We start from the raw sequence: 13,536 nt of genomic DNA, 5'->3' as shown, positions 1-13,536 counted from the left end.
ATCAAAGCAGATGTGATAGAAATAGCTTATTTATTCAGGTAAAAGTGCAACTCCTCGTGAGAATAAATATAAATACCGTGGTAAACATTGAACAGCTTCAAATATTTCGCTCTCTGAGGAGAAATTCACCGACTTTCACTGACTGAAAGGATGAAAGTAAAAGCAAAGGCGCCGAAACAGACGGCTTGAACGTTAGCTCAAGTTAGCCGAAAGCGAATTATCATTAGCTTTGCTGCTCTCCTTTAAGCTGTTAGCTAGCAAGACAATCCAAACTGCAGTGATGAATCCAGCGTATGCGTTTACAGCGACGTGTATTTAGCTGGCATTCTCAATTTAACACGTTTAGATTCACGAATTTATATCCGTTAGCTGGGTTAGAAGCCGGAGTTTTCCTAGCTGATGCTAAGATGTTAAAGACGTGGCTATGGAGGATTACAGTGCAGAACGTAGAGATTTTTTCTTTTGAAATTAAAGCAAAAGTGAAAAGTATCGTTCGGTGATATGAAACCGTGTCAAGTGTTTCGTTTGATCAAAAAAGCTAGAAACGTTTCACGAGATACTTTCTATTTTTGTTGTCACATGCGTTAAGATGAAATACTGAATACGAAGCCGAGGCGCTGAAAGGAATTGAAATCATTTTAAAAAATGAAGTCGGTTTAAGCCGTCCTCTTAACTCTCTAACCCGTCCACATTTTTGCTCTTTTCCACTTCCACACACACACACCTGCACACCTGTTTGAGGTAATCAAGAGTTGCAGAATGCTGAGCGTCAGGTGTGTTAGGATCTGGAAATAGAAGCAAAAAAATGTGGACGGGCGATAGGGAGGTCCCGCAGGAGACGGACGAGCGAGAACCTTTGAAACAAAACCCTAGACGCAGAGGTGTAGTCAAGAGCATGATGTTGATACACACTGTCATTGTTTCCTCCGTTTCTGGGATTAGGAGCTTCTTTGGGTTGAACATTTCTGACATTCCATGATCGAACGTGAAGCTCGCCTACGACTAAAAAAAAAAAAAAACGTGTTTTATTCCGTCCACGCTCTTAATCTTAATCTTTCTGCTTTTGCAACTAACTGTAAAAACTCGTCTCTGTTTTCCAGAACACCTGCATGAATTCACTGATTTATCAGACTGTTCCATCTGAGGGAATCTGCAGGGGGAGGTGGGAAGGTACCACTGCGCACCTGGTACCGAAGGTGATAAGAAGTCGTACGAGGAATCGAGAGCAGAACGGAAAAGAGAGAGAGAGAGAGAGAGAGAGAGAGAGAGAGAGAGAGAGAGAAAGAGCGATAGACAGAGAGAGAGAGAAGAGAGAGTGACTGTGAGAGACACAGAGACAGAGTGAGAGAGAGAAAGAGAGAATGTGTGAGAGAGGAAAGAGAGAGAGAGAGAGAGAGAGAGAGAGAGAGAGAGAGAGAGCGAGAGAGAGAAAAGAGAGAGAGAGAGCGAGCGAGCGAGAGAAAGAGAGAGAGAGAGAGAGAGAGAGAGAGAGGTTAGCAGGATATTTCCACAGCTCAGTGTTTATCGAACGTCAGTTGTGTGACAATACATGACTAGACTTGACATTTCCGAGGCTGCAAATAAATAAATAAATAAATAAATAAATAAATAAATGTTATTTACTGTTTCCTAATTGGCTGATAACTGTACGCTGATTTGCCAGTTCAGCTCAGTGCATAAGCATGTATACTTTCGCACCGGCCACTTGAATAGGAACACCTGTACAACGGCACGTTTCCGATCAGCGAGGAGGAGGAAACATCATGCCAGAAGTTAAGAGGTTTATTATATTTATTCAAAGATCGATCAATGGTCTGATTTTACACACACACACACACACAAAAGACTTCCAGAAAGACACACTGTACTGCATCTGTAAACGACTTGGTCATTTCCATCGTGAGCAGTAATGCATCAAGGATGAAGGACCTCTTATTGGAAATGTTCTGTTTCTATAGAAACGTTTCATTTAAAAAGGTTTCGAAAAAAAAAATATTAAATTTGTCAGAAAATGTTACAAATAAAATAGATAAAAGTTATTTACGGAGCAAAATTAAAAAAAAAACAACAACAACAACAAAAAAAGCATCCTCAATTAAAAAGAAAAAATAAATAAAAAAAGAAGAAAGAAAAACGTGTTCAGTTAGGCCACGCCCACTTCAGGTTTAGAATATAGATAAAGTTATTTGGAATATTAAACAGATGCAGATACACATAGTGTCACACGGTACTACTACTACAAACACACACACGATGTAAAGCAGTTTTATTTCTATCCCATATTTTTTTATTTATTTTATTTCATTTTTATTATGCACAACTCAAAACTTTAGGTCGTTCTGGAAATAATGACGACTGAAAAAAAAAAAACAACAAACTTTCCTTTTGATCTGCAAAGACATTTTTTTTTCCAATAACAACGGAACGCAAACTCTTTGAATTGCGCAAGCGTCACGTCACACACCAGCATCATCATCATCATCATCATCATCATCATCATCATCATCCAAAGGAAAACAAAAAAAAAGCAAAAGAAAACAACAATCCCAAAGATTTTACACCCGTTACAAAAATAATCAGGCGTTGAGATTCATTTCCCAACTGAAGCAAAACATGGCAAGACAGAAAAGAGACAGAAGCCAAACTTACTCGCTAGATAGCCATCAGTTGCCTCCATGACCGTGATGCGGGGGCCGAGCTGTGGAGAGGAGAAACACAGAAGCCGTCAAGAGATCTGAGCTGTGAATCTGGGACGCGCAACCAAATGCTCGGTCTTTGTGTAAACGTGACCACACACGCACTGGGTTTAGACGTATGAGATGTAATAATGACCACAGGACGTACTGTAAGGAGGATAGAAATGGCTAAGCAATGTACGATGATGAGGAGAGTGAACTCTTAGGATTTCACTAGATCTACATAATATAATATAATATAATATAATATAATATAATATAATATAATATAATATAATATAATATAATATAATATAATATAATATAATATAATACAATATATCACAATCTTCTACTAATCTTAATCATGTCCCTGTTTATCTCATTAACTAAAGTCACACGTCGATGACATCATCATCATCATCATCATCATCATCATCATCAGGACCGAACCCCTGCCTCAGGAGTCAATGTATGACTTAATAATCTAAAAAAATAATCCATATTATGCACCATATCGATGAAGCACTACGAGATGACTCATATCTTCTACAAAACTAAGACTAAAACATCTCGTCTTGCACTATATATAGTCCACACGTATTTCACAGAGGAAAAAAGAAAAAAAAAAATCGAGCTGCGGGCCATCGTACCTTTCACTTTTTTTTTTTTAAGGTTTTCACACAGTAGAAAATGGAGGAGGTGCAGGTTAGAGAAGGTAAAGACAAACTGTCATCTCTGTCTCTCTCTCTCTCGCTTTTTGTTTCTCATGACATTCTCTTCACCATAAATTCACAAATTACTGAATAACATCATCTAAAAATCCAGAACAGAGACATTTCTCCAAGTTCTTATTTTCTCCTTTTCCCATGGTGTCCAAACAAAGCGTTTTTAAATCTGACGTCATGACGTCAAGAACGAGGCCTTGATTTTTTATTTTTTTTATTATATATTTTGATATTTATATATTTATTTTCCTCTGTTACAGGATAAAAGATGTCTCGCTTTCTTACCCGCCGTGAAAAAAAAACTTTCCGTTTTATTAAACGAGGCCTTGAGGAGCGTTTGTTATTAGCGAAGCCTCACACTAGGTTCACTAAAACGTGTCATTTTTTAAAAACACCTGAATTAATGTCAAAGCAACAAAAAATAAATAAAAATGAAGCAAAATGCGAATGATGAATCATGTCTTCCGTCCAAATAAACCTTTATATAATAAATAAATAAATAAATAAATAAATAAATAGAATTTAAAAAAATAAATAAATTAATATCTTTTTATAAACTGTGATTGAAATTTAGATGCTGGAGTTTATATCATTACCATGATGAATGATAAAGTAAGTAATGTCGATTATTTTTTAAAAAATAATAATAGAGTTTTTAAAGATGATCAGTATATCAGGTGACAGCGCTCACAGCAGGACTGGCTGCATGCTCGATGTTTTCGATGTTAAATAGATTTCAAAATCGAAAGGATGTGTCTACTTTAGTCTCTCACACGTGCACAGGCACACAGACAGCGGGGCCTCTGCACCTAGAGTCTAATTTGCTAAAGGAGTGTGTGTGTGTGTGTGTGTGTGTGTGTGTCGTTTAAGAACCTGCATGATGAATAATTCCTACTTTCACCAATCCTCGTCCAATCTAAGACTCTTTACTACACAGCTGCGAGTTTGTGTTTAAAAAGAAATGAAAGCTGAATAATTACAGGATCATTTGTAACATAATAGAAAAAAGAGGCACGTTAATGAGGCGAGGATGAAGAGCTCCACGGCCCTCGAGGCACCTCGACCACGCACGGTCTGAAGGTTCACAGTTTAGGAGTTCCTAATGAGTTCCTGAATAGGATTTCTGGTCGTTTAAAACGAGCGCTAATTACCAGCTCATGTTTTTCACCACTCCTTCGGTGCAGTTTATGTGACATGGTGTTCCATGTGCTGTAAAAAATTGACTGTCCAGTGCATCATGTGTTAAAACACGGTCCAATCACGTTGCGGCCTACTGTTTGCTCGCCCTTGCCTTCGCCTTAGTTGTTAGAGAGTTATTTATTTATTTCTTTTTATGATCCAGGGTCAGATTGGTGATGTGTGAGTTAAAAAATCTAAATAATTCATTAGCAACTAGATTAAGAGGGTAAAATTATACACCTAAGTCTTCACCTAAAGCACTGGATTAGAATCTGCCGTGTAGAACTAACACCTAAAACACTGGATTATAATCTATAAAGTGTAGAATTAGCACCAAAGACACTGGATTATAATCTTCAGTGTAGAACTACCTAACACCTAAAACACTGGGTTATAATCTACAAATTGTCAAATTAACAACAAAAATACTGGATTGGAATCTCTAAAGTGTAGAATTAACACAGTAAACACGAGTCTAATCTCCAAAATGTAGAATTAATACCAAAAACACCTGATTATAATCTGCAATGTGTGGAAATAACACCCAAAACACTGGATTATAATATACAATGTGTAGAAATGACACAGAAAAGACTGGATTATAATCTGCAGTGTGTAGAAATAACACACACACACACAAAACACAGGATCTATAATCTACAACATGTAGAATTGACACCTTAAAAACAACTTGGATTATAATCAACAATGTGTATGTTCACCATCCAACACACTCGGACGCTAATCTACAAAGTGTACGATCAACACCTAAAACTGGGTTACCATCAGCAACCTGTTAAATTAGCACCAAAAACATGAGATTATAATCTACAGTGTGTACAATTAACACCTAAAAGCCTTGGAACGATAATCTACACAGTGTAGAATTAACACCTTAAAACATTGGATTCTAAAATACAGTAATGACTTAAATTTTACAGCACTGGATTAACACGTAAGGAACTGGATTATAATCTGTATTGCTGTATAAAGACCCAAAACACCTAAAGCACACAGTTACATCCTACAATGTTTAATCAACTCTCACAGCACTAAATTACAATCCGCAGTGTTGAAGCAACTCTTAAATCATTCGATCAACACCTAAAGCACTGGATTAACACCTGGATTATATAATCTACAGGGTTTCAATTACTCTCAACTAAGACCTAAAGTACTAAAGGAAGACCTATAGACTTGGATTAACACTTAGAGCACTTAAAAGCATTGAAAATTCCTATATTATGGGCATTAATTGCAGTCCTGAAACACCTACATTGTTGAAATAACTCGTACAGCGTTCAGTGAACTCAACAAGTGTTGAATAGACTCTCAAAGCTACAAAACGTTCATTACAGTGTTAAAGTAAAGCCTGAAATGGAGTCGAATTAACATTTACACTGTTCAGGATCGAATTAACACAGAATCTGGATTTCAGCACTGAATTTTACGTCTGCATATTCACTAACATTTTGTTTAATTTCTTTTTCTCAGCCAGATTCATGCCTTAGTGTTGGATTAACCCTTTACAGCATTACAGAATGAACACCTAGAGAGCATTGGATCAACTCGGTGTTAAACTCACTCTGAAAGCAGATGACGGGTTAACACGCGTATGAATAAAGCCTGTGTGGTAGGATTTTTACGAAATAAATGTACATTTAAAGAGTTTGTGGATTAATTAGGTGGTAGGTTGGAGCTGAGAGAAATTGTGCCTTACACATTGTCACTCTGCCCAGGAGGACCATGACACCTTCTCCTGAATACTGAATATTAAACACTATTAGTGTTTATTAGTGAGATCTCTCTCTCTCTCTCTCTCTCTCTCTCTCTATATATATACACTGCATGTATAGGATATGTAATAGGCTTTCATTATAATAATAAGTACAAACTATAACAGTATGCAAAGCTACTGGATTATAAAGAAAGTGTTTAGAAATGCATGTCAATCTGTCAGTAATAAAATGTTTACCTTGTCTGGTCTCCCCCCTGTGAAAATGCTTAAAAGGTGAATGGATAAAGGATCCCAAAAGCAGAGCAAATAAACCAAATAACTGCCTCTGAGATAATTTCCGAAGACAGACAGCTCCTAAATGACTCGGGTGTCTTCCGATAAGACAGTGATCGGGACGCATTCATTAGGAGATCAGCATTGGTCACAAATGGAAAAAAAAAAACTTCTCAAAAAAAAAAAAAAAAAAGTTACCATACAGCGCTTTTTTACGGGTTGCCAGATTCGGGTCGATTTACAAATCTTTAAAAGCACTGTTTAAAAAATGACCCCGACTTTCAAATAGCTAACCAGCTTTGTCTTGATTACATCCGTAACCTTTTGGAAAGGACTAGTGATATATGTTTAGCACAAGAACCACACGAATCAAATTTACATTAACTGGAAGATTATTAAAGTACAATCTGGCAACCCTATAGCTGACCGACTTCCTCTTTGCAACCTGTCAAACTTTTCCACTTTTCCATCTCCGCACCTGTCTCGTTTATTTTTCCACCTTTCCTCGGATAACTTCAGCTCTTCTTTCTTTCTTTCTTTCTTTCTTTCTTTCTTTCTTTCTTTCTTTAAAGAGTTTGCTTGTTTTTCATATCCGTGATTCCACTTCGTGAAATCGGTGATAGGAAGCAGCTTTAAACAGAAAGTATGACAGAAGGAGGGAAAGAGACAGAGAGAGGGAAAAATAAAGAAAGAACGAGAGAGCGAGATAGAACGCCGAACTGGATCCACCGGTTCCTTTTGGAATTGGCCATAAATAAGGAAACAGGAACAGCCTCATTAAAAAAAAAAACCCAAACAAACTCGGGACTTAATTTTAACGTTAAGGGATTATATTACAGACAGTTAGTGTGGGTTGCTAGCCACAGGTTTTGGTCACTATGGCAACAACTTTAATCTGCATCTGTGTAAGGTTAAATATATATATATATAATGTGTGTGTGTGTATGCATGCTTTTTTAATCTACTAGTTCTTGAGACAAAATTAAAACGATGGATATGACAAATGAATATATAAATTAAATCACGTGAAATATCGCGATATTTCGGCCTAGGACTTAAATTGGATAAATTTATTGGCTTGGGTTTATTTCGGCTATTCTCTCTCTCTCTCTCTCTCTCTCTCTCTCTCTCTCTCTCTGGGTTAGTTTGGCCAAGGAAAAAAAAAAAAAAAAATAAAAAAATATATATATATATATATATATATATATATATATATATATATATATATATATGAAAGACGTATTGTCAGACATGATTTCTTTAGATTCACTGCTTGTATCGAACATTATTATTATTATTATTATTATTATTATTATTATTATTATTTGTGTTTCTTAATATTTTATATTTATACCTAATGCTAAGTAATAATAATAATAATAATAATAATAATAATAATAATAATAATGAGCTGGAATTTATGTTTCTATCAACTATATAAAATATCCAAATAATTTGGGGTTTTTTTTTTTTAAATATAAATCAGGTTAGTCCGTCCAGTGCTTTTCCTTTCCACACAACCCTCCATTGACGTTAAACTCACTAAAATAGACATTCCTGAAATATTAACTCTGCAAATCCCTCCCTGCAGTGCTCCGATTGCAACAGGTGATCCGATACCCGCACTGTCCGGGTTGCCAGATTGACATCACAACATCCAGTATGGTTGCCAGATTGTACGGTCAGTTTTGCATCGGAGCTTCTCCCTGAAGCGCAGTCTACCCCTAAACACCATTACAGTTAAATGTTAAACCTAGGTTATTTTTTAGAGTCTTAAGTTCTTAAGTCGTTTTCTGTTCAATGAATTCTGAACAGGAAAAAAAATCTATAGAGGATTCGAGTTAACTCTGGCAACCCTGTTGCGCACAGCAAAGCGTTCGAGACAGCGATCTGAGCAATAAACCCTGCAAATGGCATCGTGATTATAATAAAACGAGCCGCTGTGGATTCATTCTACTTAGTTTGTTACCTCAGCAGTGCAGATGAAGGATCAGTGCCATCTCCTCCACCGATAAAGAAGAAGCAGATCATGAGAAATGAAGGGATATCAGAGTGTAGACCAAGCTGATCAAAGCCCTGAGAAACAGATCCAACAGGCAGAGTTACACAGGGACAGGGTTGCCAGATTGACGGTCAACCACACATAATCTGGCTATCTTGTATTTTCACTGGTTTATCAGACTCTGTTGAGGTGACAAACACAAATTTATCTTACTTTGTTGATTTGGACGTGTTTAAATGTCTAACATTATAAAATATACCACAGTGTTCTTCTGTAATCTTCTGATTGGCCAGTTCTGACATAGCAGATACAAGGCATATCCATCCATCTATTTTCTGAACCACTTATTCTACACAGGGTCACAGGGAGTCTATCCCAGGGTATTTGGGGGCGCAAGACGTGGGACACCCTGGATGGGATACCAACCCGTCACAGGGAACAAGTGCACACACAGTCACATACATACACACTACAAACAATTTAGAGATGTCAATTAAACCTGCTATGTGGTGTTTGGACTGGGGGAGGAAATCGCTGAACCACAGTTCCCCTTGGTTAGAACATATGACTATGCGGAATTTATTTATTTATTTATTTACTTACTTCCAGTTTCTTAGTCATTTTTTTCTGCCTTATTATCATTCTAAGAGAGAAAAACAAGAGAGGCTGATTAGGACGCTTACCTGTTTCCCACATGTCCCACAATATTAAATGTATATTATTCTATAATATAAATTATTATACTATTCTATAATGTATAATGTATATTATATTACTATAATATACATTACAATATACTATTAAACAGATAAAAAGCATAATGTATATAAACAAATTTCAAAATGTAATCATTAAAAAAAACCTCTGGTATAATAGGAATGAAACACTTCAGGATGAAAACTATTATAAATATTGATTAGGAGACAGATTTATCTGTGTAATTGTATTTGGGAATATGTAAACTAACTGGCTGTTTATTTCTGTTCTAGTAATGTTTACATTGTTAGATATGAAGGCACTTATCACTTAAAAATTTATCCCTAATGAGCAAGCCAGAGGTGACGGTGGTGAGAAAAAACTCCCAGAGACAATATGAGGAAGAAACCTTGAAAGGAACCATCCTCATCTGGGTAACACTGGAGAGTGTGATAATAAATCATTTCCCTTCTCTAACTGTGTAGTATAGGGTCCAAAAGTGCTGAGCATGTTAATAGGAACTTGAAGACGAACGTCAGAGATAAATTCTGTTGTATCGAACTGAAGCTATTAACTGTTCAGACTTAAGTGTTAGCAATTGAAGCAAGGCTATCCAAGAAAGAATAGTGATCCTTAGCATTAGCTGATTCATTGGCATGAAAGATGTAGATTTTGAAGCTTAGTATACAGATATGGAGATGACTGGAGTTTATCAGGTAGTTAAACGGCATTGAGGGTGATGAAGGAAACCATTAACCCAAATATCACTCAATTTCATTCCATAATAAATATCAAAGGAAATTTTCCCCACCAGCTATCTGGGTAGTTCATATGAACAGGCTATAAAGATTTTTAATCTAATCAGATATAAACATTTAAGGCACTAGGTCCTACATCCATTTAACTAATAAACCTTTGACTCCAGTGTGTGTTAAACAGTTTATTGAGAATCATTTCTTTATTCTTCAATTACACAATGCACATGCAAATGTTTCCTTTGTTGTGGTGTTATACAAATTAAAGATAGAATACAGTAAAACAATATGCTCCACAAATCAGCACTGAAAAGGATGCAATAACATATAGTATATACGTTAAATATTCAGCATTTACAAAAAAAAAAAAAAGTACAATGAAATCTGTATATTATATGAGAAGGCACAGTTACAGTTATCTCCGAGAGTTTTCCATACATATGTGAAATGTGGTGTGTCTCATTTCCTATGTAAAGAGGTCAGCTAAACAGGTCATTTACATGTAGCTGAATGCAGACATTTAGCGCAAACCTGTCAGCATCTCTAGTTATTAGCATGCTTAAAAGGTTCTTCACAGATCATTTATGTATTCCTCATATACAGTGTTTAATAGTTCAAAACCATCAAAATGCACTTGCTTTGTGAAAACATGAGAATTGAAGTTAAAAGTCAATAGGAATCTGAATCTTTTACTGATTACTTTGACTGATCAAGGTGATGGGGAAAGCTACATAAATAGTATTCATTCATGCATTCATTTATCCATCTATCTATCTATCTATCTATCTATCTATCTATCTATCTATCTATCTATCTATCTATCTATCTATCTATATGTCTATCCATCTATCCATCCATCCATTCACCAGGATTCCCCAGATATTCTGCGGAAGCTCCGGATTAGCCATGGGTATCTGTCCACTGGAATGTGCCTAGGGACATCCTTGTAAGGTGCCTAAAATCAAATCAACTGGCTCGTCTTGATTTAAAGAAGCAGCAAGCCTTTTTCAGATGCTCTTCTGGGTTGTCAAGCTTCTCATTCTTTTACAGGAGCCTTAAAAAAAACTCATTTCTACAGCCTGTACTCATTACCTTTTTCTTTCAGCGGCCTAGCTGGATGGCCTCATAGACGGTCTTGGGTTGGTGACACCATACCCACTCTTTGACACTGCTGAGTAGGCGAGAGATGAACTGGTCCATTGTCACATGTTCTAGCACTCTGTTCCTGATCTAACATTGGCTTCAGCAATAAAAGCAGGCAGGCTGATTGCTTGTGTGCTGAGTCCATATGCAGCAAGGAAGAGACTCCAGCAGCTCCATTCACAGCCTGGTCAGAAATTACTTGAGACAGGAGCTCCTGCTGATTTTCCTGCAGGCTAAAGAGATCCTAATACTGCTGCTGCAGGGTGACAAATGACTGGAGGAGCTGAACTAATGGGCTTTGATCCTTTAAAACATTTTTTTTGCTCTCCAAAGCATGTGTAACAGATTGTAAGGCCAGGAGAACACAGGAAACTCAGGTACACTTTTAGCCTTTCAGCTTCTTGAGGTTTACACAGAAATCAAAGATTGGGAAACAATAAACATAAAAATTGCTGTTTCACCTTCGTGTGAGGGAACACAAAGAGAGGAAATGACATTTTTAGTAATAGGCTTCAAAATCATCATGACAAGGTGAAACAACTCAGAAAATTAGCCCTCCCCTCATCCCACAATATATACCTTTTCTCTAAAAGTCTTTCTCTTACAGGAATATTACTTCTAGTGCTCCATCTCTCCAAACTTGTCTTGATTTCAGGTCTCCATGAAACATTAAAGAGGCTTATTAACTATTTCAACTAGCACCTTCAGCATTCCTGGACAAATCTCATCCACACATGTAGCCTTGTAGCTATGAAAGTCTTTAACTGCCATAGTAAACTTAGCCACAGTGATGGACCCTCATAAATGGAGGGTATGTCTATTAGACTAAGGGGTTCCTTAAAAGCACTTCTTCCATTGCCCAACAATATCTGCAACAGAGGTCAATACTTACACACACTTACTGTGTATGGTTTCATCTCCCTTTCCTGATGGAAGGCCTTCTTCTTCATCCGATGGTTATCCACACCACTGGTGTAGACAAGCATGTCCTAGAATACTGCCGAGATCCTTCTAGCCACAACGTTTAGTAGCTGTTTCTATGATAGAAATCTTTCTAGATTCAAGGTACTTGATAGACTTGGGAAAAGTCCATTTTAGAAGTGGATTTACATGAAGTGGTATTTACATTTCCAGCATTTGGCAGACACCTTTATCCAGGGCAACTTACATTTTTAACTGAGTAATTAAGGATTAAGGGCTTTGCTCAGGAGCCTAGCAGGGGCAGCTTGGTGGACCTGGGATTTAAACTCACAACCTTCTGATAAGTAATCCAACACCTTAACCACTAAGCTACCACATCTTCATAAGTTGCATTTGTCTCTTAAATAAGCTTCTGTCATCTCAAGCAACCTATAGGACTCCTATGAATTTACAAATCAAATCTTGTTGATGTTAGGTGTGACAAATCCAAGATACCAACTTATAATCAGCTGACAGCCTGCCCCTGGGAGTCCAAAGCATATGGCCTCAAATCTCAAAGTGCAATAACAGAATCAGTGCCTCACGGTGCTCATGTGACAAGTAGACTTATAAGCTACCTTGCCTACCACCTGACTGGCATCAAACCTGTTCTCCATCCTTCATCTTGCAAGTGGCGAAGTCCACACATTGCTGTTTAAAGTTGAGCTCAGCAAGGTTACGTGGGAAGCCTGGTCACCAGGACTGGCCTGGAAACCCCTGGCCTTGCTCCAGACAGTCTATTCATGAGTGTCTTTAGGATCAGTTATGTCCTTTTGTCTGACCATTTACCTAAGTTCTATTCAGCAAGGGTGGGCCATAGTGAGAACCTTGACATAGCGCTAAGTTCACACAAGCCCTTACACCATGATGAGGCACTGATCCATGAAAGAGGTAAATATATCCAATTGTTAAATGCAGATACTTAATTTCTTCTCCTAAATTTAAAAATCATAGCATCAGTCAACAGAGTTGCAGTATAATTGTGCAGTGCTAACTGCTGATTTGGGTATGCCACAGAAACCCATTTTGACCGTTTGTCTTGCTTACATTTGCAGTATTAATTGGGCAATTATTTCAACCACTTCCTGGATTGTAGCTATCATTGTGGGGCAGTGGTTAGAGCTCTGTCCTAATCACCGGGCGGTTCTAAAGACAAAGTCAGTTACTTTTACTCTTTTGAGTGTTTATAGGAATCCTGTCATGATCGTGCAGTCTTCATGTGTTCTCTGATATACAACATGCTGTGTTGTGCTGCAATATGAAGGTTGTAGAAAGTGGCATTAATCTTTAACAGCGCTATCAAACAGGATAGCAGACACAACAATACTGAGTTGAATGGGTCACATGACTGAAAATACCTCATTGTTTTTGAATGTCTCCTTTTGCT

General features: G+C 37.2%; 1 protein-coding gene across 4 annotated transcripts in view; it reads right to left on the bottom strand.

The window, feature by feature from the left end:
- The window catches only part of ikzf2 (IKAROS family zinc finger 2), a 50,785-nt gene extending 42,085 nt beyond the window's left edge, over window positions 1-8,700 (bottom strand). For 2 of the 4 annotated variants that reach the window (XM_058393297.1, XM_058393300.1), the window contains exons 1-2: window positions 6,558-6,756; window positions 2,650-2,698 (exon numbers count right to left, since the gene is read on the bottom strand). In XM_058393297.1, the coding sequence (XP_058249280.1) occupies window positions 2,650-2,677 (28 nt within the window). In that variant the 5' untranslated portion in view covers window positions 2,678-2,698; window positions 6,558-6,756. Of the gene's footprint in view, window positions 1-2,649; window positions 2,699-6,557; window positions 6,757-7,071; window positions 7,263-8,562 lie in introns of those variants that run through there. The other 2 variants (XM_058393298.1, XM_058393299.1) reach the window with 2 other exon arrangements.
- Window positions 8,701-13,536: the final 4,836 nt, after the last annotated feature.

Source organism: Hemibagrus wyckioides, linkage group LG06 (assembly GCF_019097595.1).
Source record: "Hemibagrus wyckioides isolate EC202008001 linkage group LG06, SWU_Hwy_1.0, whole genome shotgun sequence".
NCBI classification, from domain to species: domain Eukaryota; kingdom Metazoa; phylum Chordata; class Actinopteri; order Siluriformes; family Bagridae; genus Hemibagrus; species Hemibagrus wyckioides.
The sequence above is the reverse complement of the archived record's forward strand: the minus strand, read 5'-3'. Positions and strand labels throughout refer to the sequence as shown.